The sequence below is a fragment of the Myotis brandtii genome, unplaced genomic scaffold (assembly GCF_000412655.1).
Source record: "Myotis brandtii unplaced genomic scaffold, ASM41265v1 scaffold179, whole genome shotgun sequence".
Classification (NCBI taxonomy): domain Eukaryota; kingdom Metazoa; phylum Chordata; class Mammalia; order Chiroptera; family Vespertilionidae; genus Myotis; species Myotis brandtii.
In genome coordinates, this window is record NW_005356635.1 from 3,070,164 (window position 1) to 3,085,825 (window position 15,662).

General features: G+C 36.6%; 1 protein-coding gene and 1 pseudogene across 9 annotated transcripts in view; both read left to right on the forward strand.

Annotated features, from left to right (window-relative positions):
- USP25 (ubiquitin specific peptidase 25) overlaps nucleotides 1-15,662 on the forward strand; it is a 160,534-nt gene that overhangs the window by 104,875 nt on the left and 39,997 nt on the right. For 7 of the 9 annotated variants that reach the window (XR_001361554.1, XM_014537425.1, XM_014537419.1 and 4 more), the window contains exons 18-20: nucleotides 3,258-3,397; nucleotides 9,199-9,312; nucleotides 11,483-11,578. Coding sequence is in view for 8 of the 9 variants with exons in the window: in XM_014537425.1 (XP_014392911.1) it covers nucleotides 3,258-3,397; nucleotides 9,199-9,312; nucleotides 11,483-11,578 (350 nt within the window). In the remaining variant the exon portion in view is untranslated. The remainder of the gene's footprint in view (nucleotides 1-3,257; nucleotides 3,398-9,198; nucleotides 9,313-11,482; nucleotides 11,579-15,662) is intronic. The other 2 variants (XM_014537422.1, XM_014537423.1) reach the window with 2 other exon arrangements.
- On the forward strand, nucleotides 12,417-12,757 carry LOC102259187 (annotated as a pseudogene).

Genomic DNA, 15,662 nt, shown 5'->3' on the forward strand with positions numbered 1-15,662 from the left:
TCCAGTTCCATCCATGCTGTTGCAAATGGTAAGAATTCCTTCTTTTTTACAGCAGCATAGTATTCCATCGTGTAGATGCACCACAGTTTTCTAATCATCCACTCGTCTGATGGGCACTTAGGCTGTTTCCAAATCTTAGCTATGGTGAATGGTGCTGCTATGAACATAGGGGTGCATATATCCTTTCTGATTGGTGTTTCTATTTTCTTGGGATATATTCCTAGACTGGGATCACTGGGTCAAATTGGAGGTGTTTCTTAATATGCAACATCATCTCAAGTGTGTGTATTAGGCCCACACTTTTATAACATCTTGTGCATAACTCTGATATTGCATTTAGTACTTTCTATTGTAATGCAGTATATATTTATCTGATTTTATTGAGAATTCCTTAAAGTGAGTGAATTTTATGTCTTTTTTTTTTTTTCATTGTTAATACCAAGCAGAGTACTGAAAATGGCACAGGCTCAATAAATATATTGAGAATGAAGTGTGGGTTTTTATTTTCAAATTCCCAGATCTCAAATCCTTATAGGTTCACTTACTATGACTACAGCACCATTCAAATATATTCTCTGGAAGATTATACACAGGGAAAACTCTAGAGGAAATTGCTCTTTCTGTGTGACAATTAGACAAAACCATTCAGCATTACTCATAAGGTCTTTGGACTCAAATTCCTATGTAGAAGGAAACCTTGACCTTGATAACCTAAGATATATTGATCGTTTTGATTAGATAAAATTACTTTTGCTTCTAAGGACTTACTGTCCAGATTTTGGTGATTTAGACCAGTGTCAGACCAGATAGATTTCATGGCCCTCATAGCATTAAGTTCACATGCTACTACTGGCCATTGATGTTTTATCTATTACAGTGAGAATAGACAAAGGGGGCAGACACAGGTAAAATCTTTATCAATGAGAAGGTTCTTTGATAAGCCCTAAATAAGCTGGCTTAGGTCACTTAACCATGACACCTACCAGAAACAGAAGCCCTGCTAAAGCTGGAGGTGTAGCCTAAGATTTTCTTTACCTCATTCATTATACAGGAGCACTAAAAGAACATTGCAGCCCAATCACAAAGTATAGAAATGAGAACTTTAACTTATTTTAGCTAATCTGCTCATCACACAATATAGGCATTCCTCCCTCTAGTTTTCCCCACTAGACTATATTTCACCTCTATCACCCTCCTTACTCATGCCAAAAACTTGGAGTCATCTTCACATTCAGTCTCCATGCTGTTTATTTCCAAACTGTACTTGAATCTACCCAGTTTTCTCTACCCCGTTGCTATCTCTGTTTAGCAAAAGCTGTCTTCTCTTGTTCATACTGCTCTCATACCTTCACTGATTTCCAATTTTACTCTCCTCTCTAATCCATTCTTTACAGTGTAGCTGGAATACATTTTTTAAAACTTGCCATGCTGCCATTGTATTGAAAACATTCTTTCACTTTCATATCTCCTCTTGTGCTGTAGTCCAGCCACACTAACCTTTCAGATCCAGCTCATGCTCACTACCTTGGCTGTTCATTCTTCCATCCAGCAAAAGAGTCACTTTATTTCAAATCCCATCATTTAAGTCACCCCTCCATTTTATTGCTAGAATGTATTATTGTAATAGTGTCACAATTCACATGTGTGATTCTCTGGTTAATGACTTTCTCCATAGTTGACTGCCAACTTCATGGAGCAGAGACTGGCTATATTGTTTGCACTCAATACTAGTCTAGTGCCTGGCACGTAATTAGATGCTTATTAAATTTTATTGGATAAATGGATGACTGTGCATATTTGAAATTATAGTACTTCTTTTTGAATGATATTTCACTTGGAGAGATTTTTTTTTTAATTAAACAAATATTGGAAAGGATGACAGGAGCCCTGTTGTGTCCTACCAGTTGGTTGAGGAAGGACTCAGTTCCAATAACGTGGGACGTTTTAGTATACTTTTTTCTTCCTTATATTCATTCATAATCTTATTAATTCATTTGTTCCATTAATTTATTGTGTGCTTTATTATGTGGTAGGTGTTGAAGAAATAGCAATACAAAAGGGAGATAACATCCCCGCTCTTACATCCAGCAGGGGATATAGGCATGAAACATATATCTATAATAATTAAGTTATAATTGTGGTAAGTGCTATTAATAAGAGAGTGTAAGTTAGTTTAGAGCAATGGTTCTCATCTGGGAGTGATTTTGTCCCCTAAGGGCATTGACAACAATGGAAGTCACACCTAGGGACAGTACTATTGGCATCTCGTGGGTAAAAAATGCCAAGGGAGTACAGGACAGCCTTCCACACCAAATGCCAGTGGTCCGAGATATGTTGTAATCAGTAATACTTTTACAGGGAAGTGGTATTTAAACAAAAGGATAAATTAGTTATTAGATGAGGGAGTGAGAGTGAGTAAACATAGCCAGAGGGAGGAAAATAAGGAAAGATCTAAGGTTGGAATTCGATCTCTTCGATATATTCAATAAGCTGAAAAAGCTAGTATATGTCTCCTTTTGAGCAAAGGGCAAAAGACACAAGATTATGTCGGAGAGCTAAGAAACGGCTCCCTTAAAGTCTTTGGAGTTTTCTATGAATCACCCAGTAAATATTCAGAGTACACTTGCATCTGTGGGTCTTACTGTCAGAACATGGGTAGTGGATATCATTTTGGGAGTTCTTAGCAGGGATGGTATTTGAAGTTTTGAATTTATTTTAGTACCAATTTGCCAATGAGTAATTGTTATTTTCCCTGACAGCACTCAGCTACCAGGGGCAGGTTTAGAAAAAGAGAGAAGATTGGGTGCATTCAGGGTTAGCGCTTTGTCAGGTAGGTGTGAAAAAGGATAGCGTAGCCAGAAAAACAGCTGATATTCTCTCTGTGGAGACCTAGGCCAGGTAGGCCAGGATTGCTGTACAAACCAAATCCTTTCTGTTTGTTTTTTGTAGAACGCTAGTGGTTTTTAAAATGAGATTTTGGGATTTAGTGCAAATAAAATTACTGTGAATTCTGTGTCATAAACTATAATGGGTACTTTTTTCAGTAATTATTTGATTACTTTTGGATTTTTTATTAATTCTGGGAGAAGTGTTGTGTGTATATAAAATTGATGATTGCCTAACTTTGAATTAGAGTAATAATAATAAATAATAAAATTGATGATTGCCTAACTTTGAATTAGAAATAAATAATAGAGTAATTTTAGTATAGATGCTCTGATTTTATTAGATATACAATTGATTCTTTTCTCATGAAGCACAAGCAGGAGAACCAGAATATCTAGAGCAGCCATCAAGAAGTGATTTCTCAAAGCACTTGAAAGAAGAAACTATTCGAACAATTACCAAGGCATCAAGCAATCACGAAGATAAAAGTCCTGAAACAGTTTTGCAGACGGTAAGAACTTTTCTTTTCCCCCTCTGAGCATAGCCATGTTCATGACGTTTCCTAGCTCTGTGATGGACAGTGAGCTCTCTGGGAGTCAGGGGAGGCAGTGCCATGGGCTCTTCATCCACACGAACAGTGACTGGGGGCATCACCTAACACCCCAGTTGTAGTTTTTTCCTCTATAATGTTAAAAAATGATTATTTTTAAAAATAAGTTACTAACTTCCTGTTTGAGAATTATGAAAAATACAGTCATAGGTTAAATTGGTCATTGATTGGGAATAAAAAAGAGAACTAGAACATTTAGCATTACAAATTGACCCTTGCACAACATGGGGGTTAGGGTGCCAGCCCTCTGAGCAGTTAAAAATTCAAGTTTAAAATTTGACTCCTCAACAGCTTTACTAATAGCCTATTATTGACCAGAAGCCTTACTGGTAATATACACAGTCGATTAATACATATTCCTTATGTTATATGTATTATGTATTATATATTATATTCTTACAATAAAGTATAGAAAGGAAAATGCTATTAAGGAAAATACATTTACAGTGTTTATTTTTAAAAATCCACATATAATGGACCTGCACAGTTCAAATCCATGTTGTTCAGGGTCAACTGTGTTTCTCACGCCTCCCTCAATCTCTAGTCTTACTACATTGGAATAGTTTAGAATAAGGAATAATTTTCATTGTTGCATGGAATGTGTTTAACAATAAAATACCAGGTACTTTAGGTTAGAGTAGTAAATATTACCTTACACTATGGTTTCTGCATATTTCAGTAGTGTTCCGTTCAAAAATTGTCATGATAATTCTTCTGTTGGTAGTTTTCAGTTGTGTCTTTTTATAACAATAAATTGAGCACATTGGTATTGCACTATGTTTTCAGTGACTATAACATTCTGGGATATGCTATTTCAAGAATTTGGTATTACAAAATCATTCAGTTGCCATCATCTTATTTTATTAGCACAAGCAGCTCTAATATAGGTTTCATGATAGCTAATGTTAATATTTGACGATTCTCCTCTAGAGAACTAAAGAGAACAAGAGATATAATTTTTCAATGCAGTTTTCTACTTAATTGCTAAATGCACTGAGGTCTTTAATATAAGACCTCAATTAACCAAAATGTCCATTTAATAGGGTGTTGTGTTATGTTTTAATGAAGGAAATAATCAGGAATTAGTTTTTAAAGTTATTTTCTGTTTGAATAATTTTGATTATATATCATTTTACCATAAAAATAATGTATTAATATCATTTTTTTATCTAACCAAATTTTGCAAATGCTCTAGAGACTCTGAATGAGTTTGAGATGAACACCTGCTAACAATAGAGCACTTGTTGGCAAATACTTCTTCTAGTGGTCCTGAGCTGTGTAGTTCTTGGGGAATGGTAGAATAGGAAAACTAGGGAAGGAGAAAGGGCCGAGAAGTAGGTGCACAGGAAAAATATTTTTACCAGTAATAAAAAATAACTTGTCAGGGCCTTTGCTAATTAGGAATTTTGTTTGTTAGAGCTTACATTATGGTTAATAAATAGCATTCTTTTAACTGATATCAGAAAGCCTAAAAGCATTATTTAGCTTAACGTAGACTCATGATTTTTTTTTGTTTGTCTAATCATGTGTAATTTAAATTTGCAGAAATCACTTAAATTTTGATTGCTTAGTTTATTAATATGGATATCGTCTTATAAGCTAACAACCTACTGCTTCACCTTTACTTGAGAAAGGAGGATGACATGGAGATAATATGATAATATGATAATATTTATGCTAGTACATTCTCCCAAAAAGCAAGCTGTATAACATTTGGAGAGTATCTCTCCATGGTTTCTGTGATTCTAAGCTTTCCAGGGAATTCTTCTTACACTAAGGTTGGCTAGCATAAATATTTTTCTCTTTGGCTTATTTTCCGGTGCAGCACCAACATTTGGCCCCTTTGCCTATATAAATCTTGCAACATGCCTAAGAATGTGTTAACATGGCTGTCTGAAGCAGCCTGTGTTCTTGGTCTCATGGTCAGTTGTTTAGACTCATGGTAACCACCATTGGGTTTTCTCATTTAAATCTATGCTTTAGAAACTAAATTGCATAGATAAAAAGAGTCTGCAGACTTTGTGATTAGATAGTCTTGATTTTTGAATATTGGTTTTACTTCTTACTAGCTATGCAAACTTGAATAAGTTGCTTAATTTCTCTAAATCTCAGTTTTCTTTTATATAAAACGGAGGTGATTGTGAGGTTACTTTAGATCATTTTTTTAAAATGCCTAACTTGTAGTGTAGGCACTAAGTAACTGTTAGTTTTCTTTTATTGTTTAAATTCTAACCATTTCACAAATATACAGTATATTAAGCTCCAACCTTAGTGTAAGAAGAATTCCTTGGAAAGCTTAGAATCACAGAAACCATGGAGAGATACTCTCCAAATGTTATACAGCTTGCTTTTTGGGAGAATGTACTCAAATTTAAATGAAATATTTCAGGAAATTTGAAATATACAGAAAAGTGGACTCCCGGAAAAAAACATGCATAGTCCCAAAGTTAAACACTATGAATATGTTAGTATGTTTTCTTCTATTCTTATTTTTATATACAGGTTTAGAATTTATCTTTATAATTGAGTTACTACTGCATATAAAATTTCATATCTTAACTTTGCTTTTTTAAAAATCACATTATAACTTAACTGTTTCCCATGTTATAAACTCTTTTAAAAAGTTTATAGGTTGAGTATTATTCCTTTGAGTGATTAGATTCTTGTTTACTTACCTATCCCCCATATTCAATTCTACTTTTACATTATTCTAAAGGGGCTGCTAGAAATGAAACTTTCTTCATATGTTAGGTTATTCCTTCAGCTTCCTCATAGTTGAATTACTTAGTTAAAATGATATGAGCATATTAAGGGGGACAAAAGTGATGAGATGATATAGTGCTCTAACCACCTTTTATGTGACTGCTTTCAAAAAAATTATATATTTAACTAGAGGCCCGATGCACGAAATTCGTGCAAGGGGCTCAGCCCTCACGGCCCTGGCTGCCTCGCAACCCCCTCACTGGTCATTCTGGAAGGTCGTTTGGGAAGGTCGTTCCACTGTCCAGTCTAATTAGCATATTAGCTTTTTATTATATAGGATGGCTTTTAAGCAGTCAATAAAAATCTTTGTATTTTAATTATTTTTACAACTTTTTAACTGAGGAACTTATTTTTAACCCTTTCAAATTCATCCTTGGTTAAGATGTTTATAAAGGACATGATAGTAATTGGAAAAGATAAATATGCATCTGTTTTACTTCAGTGAACCCTTAAATTCTTTATATGAACATTTGTTATGGTACCTTAGGATATCTAAATGTGAGAACAACAATACCTACAGAATTATTATCTGCACCCAAGCTATTTCCGTTTTTCAACTTTTACCCATATAATTAATCAGTATTATGCTGTTGAAACTCTTCTGTGGTAACTGGAAAGGTTTATAAAACCCTGATTTTTTTTCTTAACTGCATTTTTTCCCCAATGGGACTGTGTAAGGATCAGTATTCTAAGGAATACATTTTCTAGTTGCTACTTGCTGTAAATTTGTCATGTGTCCCAAAAAAGTGTGTTAACATTTTAACAGCTGATAGCTCAATTTTGAAAATGAATTGTATTTTAATAAACACTGCCTTTTTCATTATTAAATGTGTGATGTAAATTTTTTGAGGACACCCTATACTTTCTCTTCTTAAGACAGTATTGTTTGGGATTAGTTTTCTTGTGAGAAATTTTTTACCACTGTGTCCATACAGATTTCTTAATTTATCTGCTTATTTCACTTTTATGAATGGAGACCTAGGACATTTATTACTACATAATAAACATATCTCTATAGGATATTTGTGATGGTAATATTGGGTTAGAATTATTCAAATGTAAGCAATTTAAAATAGTATTAATCTATAATAATAAAAGCATAATATGCTAATTAGATGGGACAGCCGAAAAACTTTACGGACATCATTCTGGACATCCTTCTGGATGAAGCTGTGGCAGCGGGGGCCCAGGCAGAGGCAGTTAGGGGCAATCAGGCAGGCAGGCGAGTGGTTAGGAGCGATGAGGCAGGCAGGCAGACAAGCGGTGAGGAGCCAGCAGTCAAGGATTGCGAGAGGGAAGTCCGACTGCAGGTTTAGGCCCAATCCCACAGGGATCCCTGCGAAATCTGGCCTAAATCAGCAGCCGGATATCCCCCGAGGGGTCCCAGATTGTGAGAAGGTGCAGGCCGGGCTGAGGGACCCTTCCCCTCACCCACCCCCACCTCCGTGCACAAATTTTGTGCACTGGGCCTCTAGTAGTATAATAATATTGGTAATGCCTGTCATTTATAGAGCAACAATTATGTCCCAGGTGTGGGGTAACCTGAATATTATCTCATGATCATGGCAAACATACAAGCTCATTATTTTTCCTTGAAAAATGAAGAACTCGAAGTAAGGAAACCTTTTCTAAAAATGTTAGTTATAAATAGCATTTCTTTTAAAAGGAACAGTGCCAGTCTTGGTCATTAGTTTTATTTTATTGTTTAATTAAATTCTTTCTGCAAATGTACTTCTGGAAAATCAGAATGTGCTCACATCCCTAAAACGTACCTTTAAATGGAAATAAAACCCTTTATTTATTAAAGTTTTCTGTTTAATATCAAAAGTAAAGTTTTTTAAAAAATTAAGTTCATTTTTGCTTAGGAAAACTTTTATGGTGCAATTTAAAATTACTCAAGCAAGCTTTATTGAACCATTTTAGGTACTTTTGAACTTTGTTCATACGTAAATACTAAATATGCTAGTTACAAATCTATACAGTAAAATAAGATCTGAGCAGTATTTTGAATGAGCTGCATTAGTGTCTTCAAGTAGACTTTTCTGGATTTCATGCTACCTTCCACTCTTAGTGTGGATTAGTGAAATTTATAGTCTTTGTTAAAGAAAATAAAAAAGAAATCTGATTGAGTGGTTAAAAATAGTATCTTGCAGCTTTTAAAAAAACAAGAATTCATTGGATACTTATGATATAAATATATGGTACTAGGTCTCATAGGCTGTTACAGAGTGAGTTAAGCACCATAGAGTATGGATAGTGAGTAGATATACACTTGATTACTAGAAAGGATAGAGAAGTAAAATCATACGAAAGAAAACCTACAAACTCTTCTGGGTTCAGAAGAATATCTTTGGGGGGTTTTTTGTTGTTGTTGTTTTTTTATCCTTACCCGAAGATATATTTATTGATTTTAGAGAGAAGAGAGGAGGGGAGAGAGAGAAGTATTAATGTGAGAGAAAAACATAGATTGGTTGCCTCCCATACGTGCCATTATCGGGGATCTAACCCACAACCTTTTGGTGCATGGGACGACACTCCAACCAACTGAACCACCTGGCCAGGGCAGAGAAATCTTATTTTAGTGGAGATAAAGTATCAAAAAAGCTTTATGGAGTTATTAGAATTAAAAAAAAAAAACTTCAGCTATGAAGATAGTAGTAGGAACTGCAACTCCACTGTTTATTATTTTTAAGGATTTAGAGTCCAAGATGCTTTACGGGAAAAAAGTAAATGAAAACTTAATTTAGTGTTTGAGATGAAAAGGGAAAGCTGGAGATCTTGTATTAATTCATTTGTTTCTAATACTCAGATTTAAGTGGTTTTGTTTTATACTAGGCAAATGCAGATATTTTTAAAAGACTCAAGAATCTACACTTAAACTGGGTGCTTCCATTGTTCTTCTCTTTTCTAATGTTCATACTAATGATTTTTTCCTGCAGAAACCTGAAAGTACTACAAGCCAACCACCTTGTAACCAGCAAGTTGTAGAGGTGGCGATTCCTCACGTAGGGAAATTTGTGATTGAGTCAAAGGAGGGGGGTTATGATGACGAGGTACCTTTGTCACAGCGCTCTACACTGTTCTACTTATTTTTCACTATTTAATACCATTACTTTGGGCATGCCTGCACCCTCACACTGATGTCTATTACTGCATAACATACAGCTTTGCCACCCATGGTCTGAAATTACCTTACCAATTGCTAACACAACTTTCAATTTCAAATAACAATTTAAGCAGAAAGCTTATGGAATTTTTCAGAATAATAATTTTATGTTTCTCATGTTAATTCTCTTATGCAGATGTAGGATTGGTTTTCTCTCAGGCTAATAGATTACAATAAGATTTGTTCAATTAAATAGCAAAAATTTTGAGCATTTAAAATAATTTTAATTTTCTCTTTTGCTTGAGTTATGTATTGTAATACTTTGCCCACCATTTCCTGCCAGAAGAACATACATCCTTATTACAAATAGATAATTGGTATTTTTGCTTTTGCAACCTCCATGTGACTGTGAATTGAATGATTCATCAATGTTGCTGAATGAATGCCTACCAGAGTTTTATACACAATGGGACTTCCAACTTATCTTTTTCTACCTCTCCACTATTAATTCTCATCTAGTTAGATTTCTAACAGTATAGAAGCATTTTTGCTTCTCATGAGGTGTTTTGGGGGAATCCAGATGAAAATACACTATTGTCTTGGTCCCATCAGATTTTCCCCCCTTCCTCCACTTTTCTCTTAAGACTTTTACATTTTGATATCTTCCATATTTCAGGAAGGGCATAGAGAAGACCTTGGATTCTATCATTTTACTGGCATAGATGAGAATTGAATATACACTAAATAGTTTTTTCCAAGTAACTTTTTTCTAGACTTATTCCAAGATTATAATTAAACTATGAGTTAAAAATGTCTTTATGGCACTAAAATCAGAGTGTCATACAGATATTAATTTTACTGCATCAGTGTAAGAAAGCATGGCCATAATGAGAATAAGGAGCAGGTTTGTGAGATAGGAAATAGTCAGAAGGATTTTCTCAAGTAGTTAATGTTATTGCAACTCTCAGTATATAATCCAAAATATATACTATGAGTAATAGTTTCAGTGAATCAGAGGTAATTGATGTACTCTCTCCTTTTAAAAATATATATATATTTTTTTGATTTTAGGGAAAGGAAGGGAGAGGGATAGAAAGGTAGAAAATTGAGAGAAACATCTCTTGCATGCCCCCTCCTGGGGATCAAGCTGGCAACCAAGGCATGTGCCCTAACTCAGAATCGATCCATGACTGCCTGGTTCATGGGCTGTTGCTCAATCACTGAGCCCTACCAGCCGGGCTGGATGCACTCTCTCTTGACAGCTCTAATACAATAGCTTCATAGTGCCTTGAGTTATATCATGTCATTTTTTCAGGTATTTTAAAATGTAAACAGCTAAAAATAAGCTATTATGAAAACAAAAAAATATACTTCAGTGTTTAGTACTTAATATCAATATGTTGTTCTAGTTATTTTAATACTACTATGTTGGTACTTGAAAATTATAGAAACTTAGGTTTTTAATAAAACGTTTGTTAAGCATCTCTGCTTGTTTTAGGGTGAACCTTCTGGCATTAACAAAACAGAATTATGATTAATCATTTAACACTATCTTTTGTACAAATGCTTATGCTACTGGCAGAGGTTTTGTTTTTTAAATGCATAGAGTGATGGTTTAACAGTGCATGTGCTTGGCACCAAGGTCTGTGGACACAAGGCTGCTGCAAATGGATGTTCGGGTTGTATGGTTGTGCAGGAACGCCTAGCCAATGGGTGGACTTGGAGTTGAAATTGAGCTTATGCTGACTGAGCTCCCCAAACCTTAATGAAGAGGCACCTTTTTAAATAAAAAGATTGTTGCTATTTCTAAATGGTTCTCTCATTCAGAGAGCAGCACATTTTTCTAATTTGTCAAGAAGGGGGTCTTTTTAAAATTGTTTGGTTCAGAGAGGATGCCTTTTTGCTTTTTGCACAAAGGCACCATATGAACTAGATGTGACCCTGTAGAGATTTGGAAATATACTTACATGCATACTGGATCACGTTTGCTATAAAAAATGCAACGTTTGATTTATAAGTAATGAAAAGCAAAGGACTTCTAACTTGCATGTAATTATTTTGTTTTTTTAAAATTTTTATGTTATTCAAAAACTCTTACTTTCAATCCCTTGTGGCAGATCATGATGACACCGAACATGCAAGGTATTATCATGGCGATAGGTAAATCCAGGAGTATATATGACAGGTGTGGCCCTGAAGCAGGGTTCTTTAAGGTACAATTAACGTTTTCACTTTATTTTCTTACTATTTTTAAATGAGACTTCTTAAAATGTTTTATTTCCTTGAACTAAATTTGTTTTCTTGTATAATTTCTCTTTTTCTAAAGTAGCCGTGGTTACCTGTTGTTCTGGGGGTTTCTTTTGTGCATGAATCTAAGACTGATTTTTTTTTTCTTTTAATCTAGATAATTCAACAGAAACAAAGCATTTTACCCGAGTTACCCTAGTAGTGCACTTCTGTTTTGTTCACAGAAATTTGAATTATGTTTTTATTTGAAGGGGAAAAAAGGGTATTTATTGATGAGCAAAACTAAGAACTGAGTAACTCTCTGATAATAGTTAATTTTTTCCTCATTGGTATACCCTTAGTGTTATATATATTTTTTAAATTTTGTTATCACATGATACTAAATTGTTTTCTTTATTGGGTTATTTTTTAAATTATTCATTCATGTATTATCTTTTTATGTTTTTATTCACTTATGTTTTCCCCATGGTTAATTTTTGATATCCTGGTCATTTCAAGGCATGTGAGACAAATCAAGCTGATGCATCATTTGATGACTCAATCTTTTTCCCCTCTGATTCCAGATTTTTAAAATGTTTTTATTACAATATTATTGCTTTTACTTATTTGTAAAACGAAAACACTGTATATTTTTGTCATTTTATTTAGATTAACTGAAAATCTACTAGGATTTTTTCACTCCTATCACCTTGTTAGTGTTTGCTTTTTTTCTATTAAAAAAAACAAAGTTATGGGGTATAGTTCACTATAATTGATGCATGCTCCTTTACTTCACATTAAAAATCTAAAATTTTCGATTTTCCACTTGGTCTTGGTGGTCAAGGTTCAGGAGTTCACACCTGGGACAATGGTGTGCATTCCTTGTATTGTCATTCCAGTTCTGCTCTGGGTCTACAAAAAGTTCCTAGAGCCGTACATATGTCCTCTGATTTCCCCCTTTGTTAGTTGCATATGGCCTAGAAAAGCTATGTAAGAATCCAACGATACAAGCAAAGGCAAAGTAGACTATAAGGGTGCAGACATAAATAGATTACCAACACAAGGATCAACAGAAATCTCTGATAAAAAGAAAGACTAAAGGCATTGACTCAGGAACCTCCTTGTTTTCAAAATGGACCTAATAATGTGAAGCACCTTCTTTGTAATTGTCTCTGACCTTTTTTTTTAGACCAGAATTTGAGATGGATGGTTTAGATATTTACTTGATATTAATCAGGAAATACATGGTATTTTATTTAGAATGTATTTAGTTATGTTTAATGATCTCATTCCCGAGTTCCTTTTTCATTAACATAGCTTTAATAATATGAATAAATAGGAGGTTTGTGCCAGTAGACATTGTTACTAAATCAGTACCTAAACATCCTTGGGCTTCTAGCTTCTGTTCAGGCTCTTTGAATTTGACTGGAGTATATTTTTACTATGAAACAGTACAGTGAGCCTGTGCAGTGAAATGAAAGGGAGTGTTTGGAGGTGATAATGACTTGAAACAAAAAGTTATAATTATTGCCCAACACAATGGAGCCCCTTATCTGTGAGAGTAGAAATTACAGGTTATTGCTCTGAAGAAAATAACAAAGATAAGAAATTGAGGATATTTCTTTGGGAAAAACGGAACAGTTTTTACATAAATGTCTAATCTATACTAATAATAGCCTAGGGCAGTGGTGGGCAAACTGCGGCTCTTTGGCCCCTTGAGTGTGGCTCTTCCACAAAATACCGACTTCTGCGCATGGGCCACGAAGTTTCAATCGCACTGTACATGCACGCCCGCACGTGGTATTTTGTGGAAGAGCCACACTCAAGGGGCCAAAGAGCCGCATGTGGCTCGCAAGCCACAGTTTGCCGACCACTGGCCTATGGCAAACCAGTTTCCATTAGTGGGAAGAAGATACAATAGAACAGCCTGGAAACAGCAAGTCTTTTTCCTTATTGATTCTTTATCGCTGGGCTCCAGAGAAATAATGGCCAGGTCCCCTGTTGGGTCCCTTGGAGCCCTGTCTCTTCTCCTCTACTCAGCCCTGCTGATCATCGGGTGTCCCAGAGCAAGAGGGAGAGAAAAGCTGGACTTAGCAACACCACACACCCAAGGGTTGGGGGTAGCAGAGGGTCATCGTGATTTTGGAGTCACACAGACTCTGCCAGTTAGATCTGTGTAACCTCTCTGAGCCTCGGTTTCTTCATCTAGAAAATGGGTATGATAATAGTACCAGCCTCAGTGGAATGTTACAGGTGTGCATGAGATTATACACATAAGGCTCTCAGGCTTGACAGGTGCTAAGCACTCACCATTGCCACTGTGATTATCTGCCGCCTGCCCTCCCTGGGCTTACGAACCCGTGTTTAACTAGCAATGTAGGCAGGTGTGGAAATTGCCTGCTCCATGTCCTGGGGCCCCTGGGAGAACTCAGATTCCGGATTCCCGGGCAAGATGGCTCTGCAATATGAAACCCCTGAGGGTCAGGAGTCCAGCCGGGTCCTAGCATGTGCTCCCTGGGTCTCCGGGGCAATACCGCTGCCTTCCCTCTCTTCCCGGCACTGTCCTGTCCTGCCTCAGTTGTCTCTCATGCTGGGAATCCCTGCGTCATCTGTGTGCACATCTGGTCCCCAGCATCCCCCACTCCGTGTGCCTCCCAGCTCTGCCCTGCACTTTGGCAAATCATTTAATCACTCTGCGCCTTTGTTTTCTCATCTGGAAGCTGGGAATAATAGTGCTGGCCTCCTGGGCTTGTTGATCAAGCCAGGTCACCAGGTGAAGCACTTAGAAGAGTGCTGGGCCTGTTTTAAGTGGCCATTCAGTGTCAGCTGTTCTGTTATTACTGTTGAAAGGCAAGTCTTCTAGGAGTAGGGGTTCTGCAAGGTGCCACTGTCCTGTGAAAACCCTGAATGAGAATCTTCAGCCTCTTTCAGAAACTGTGAGCTCATTAGCGTAAGAAACCACCTGTGAAGGACCTTTGACTCCTATAAGCATTAACAACAAAGAGTAAAAAGCCTGAGGCCCAGGCCTGGATGTCTGTCCTGTATACCAGTAGGTTGCTGGTTAGGTTCCCTGTCAGGGCACATGCCCCGATTGTGGGCTCAATCTTTCTCTCTTTCTTCCTCTCTCTCAAATAAATGAAAACACATTTTAAAAAATAAAGTTAGAGGTGAAGCCATTATGGTCCCATGGCTGCAAACTAGAAGAAAATATAACTCAACAAGAATAAGAGACTCTTTAAAAAAGAAATTACAGCAATAAAAATAACAGAATTCCAATGAGGAAGAAAACGGGCATCTAAAAGAATCGATGTGGCTAGAGGGGAAATCACTAATGAGCCTAGATTTTAAAAGACAGACTGGGAAAAATGTATTTGCAGCAAATATCCGATAAATACTTAGTATCTTTAACATATAAGAGCTCACACAAATCCTATATAATAAAAGCCTAATATGCAAATCAACCGAACTACTGAAGGACCTGTGGAACGACTAATCTCTATGACGCGCACTGACCACCAAGGGGCAGATGCTCAACACAGGAGCTGTCCCTGGTGGTCAGTGCGCTCCCATGGGGAGCACCGCTCAGCTAGGAGCCGGGTTCACAGCTGGCTAGCGCAGCTGCAGTGGCGCTAAGGAGCAGTGAGCCAAGAGGTAAGCAGCAGCGAGCAGGCAAGTGGTAAGGAGCGAGGGTCCTAGACTGCAAGAGGGATCCTGGACTGTGAGAGGGCACAGGCTAGGCTGAAGGACCCTCCCCCGCCCCCCACCCCCTCAGTGCACGAATTTCGTGCACAGGGCCTCTGGTGTATATTAGAAAATTCTAATCTTTGTTCATTCCTACAGAATGTATTAAATACTCAGCTTGTGGTGGGGGTTTTGGCTTTTTTTTTTAAGTTTAAATATTTCTTAAAAGGGATATTTTTTACCATATCAGAAAGCAGAATTATAATAGCACTAGAGGCCCAGTGCACAAAAATTTGTGCACTGCGGGGGGGGGTGCCCCAACCCAGCCTGTGCCCTCTCGCAGTCTGGGACCCCTCAGGAGATAATGACCTGCTGGCTTAGGCCTGCTCC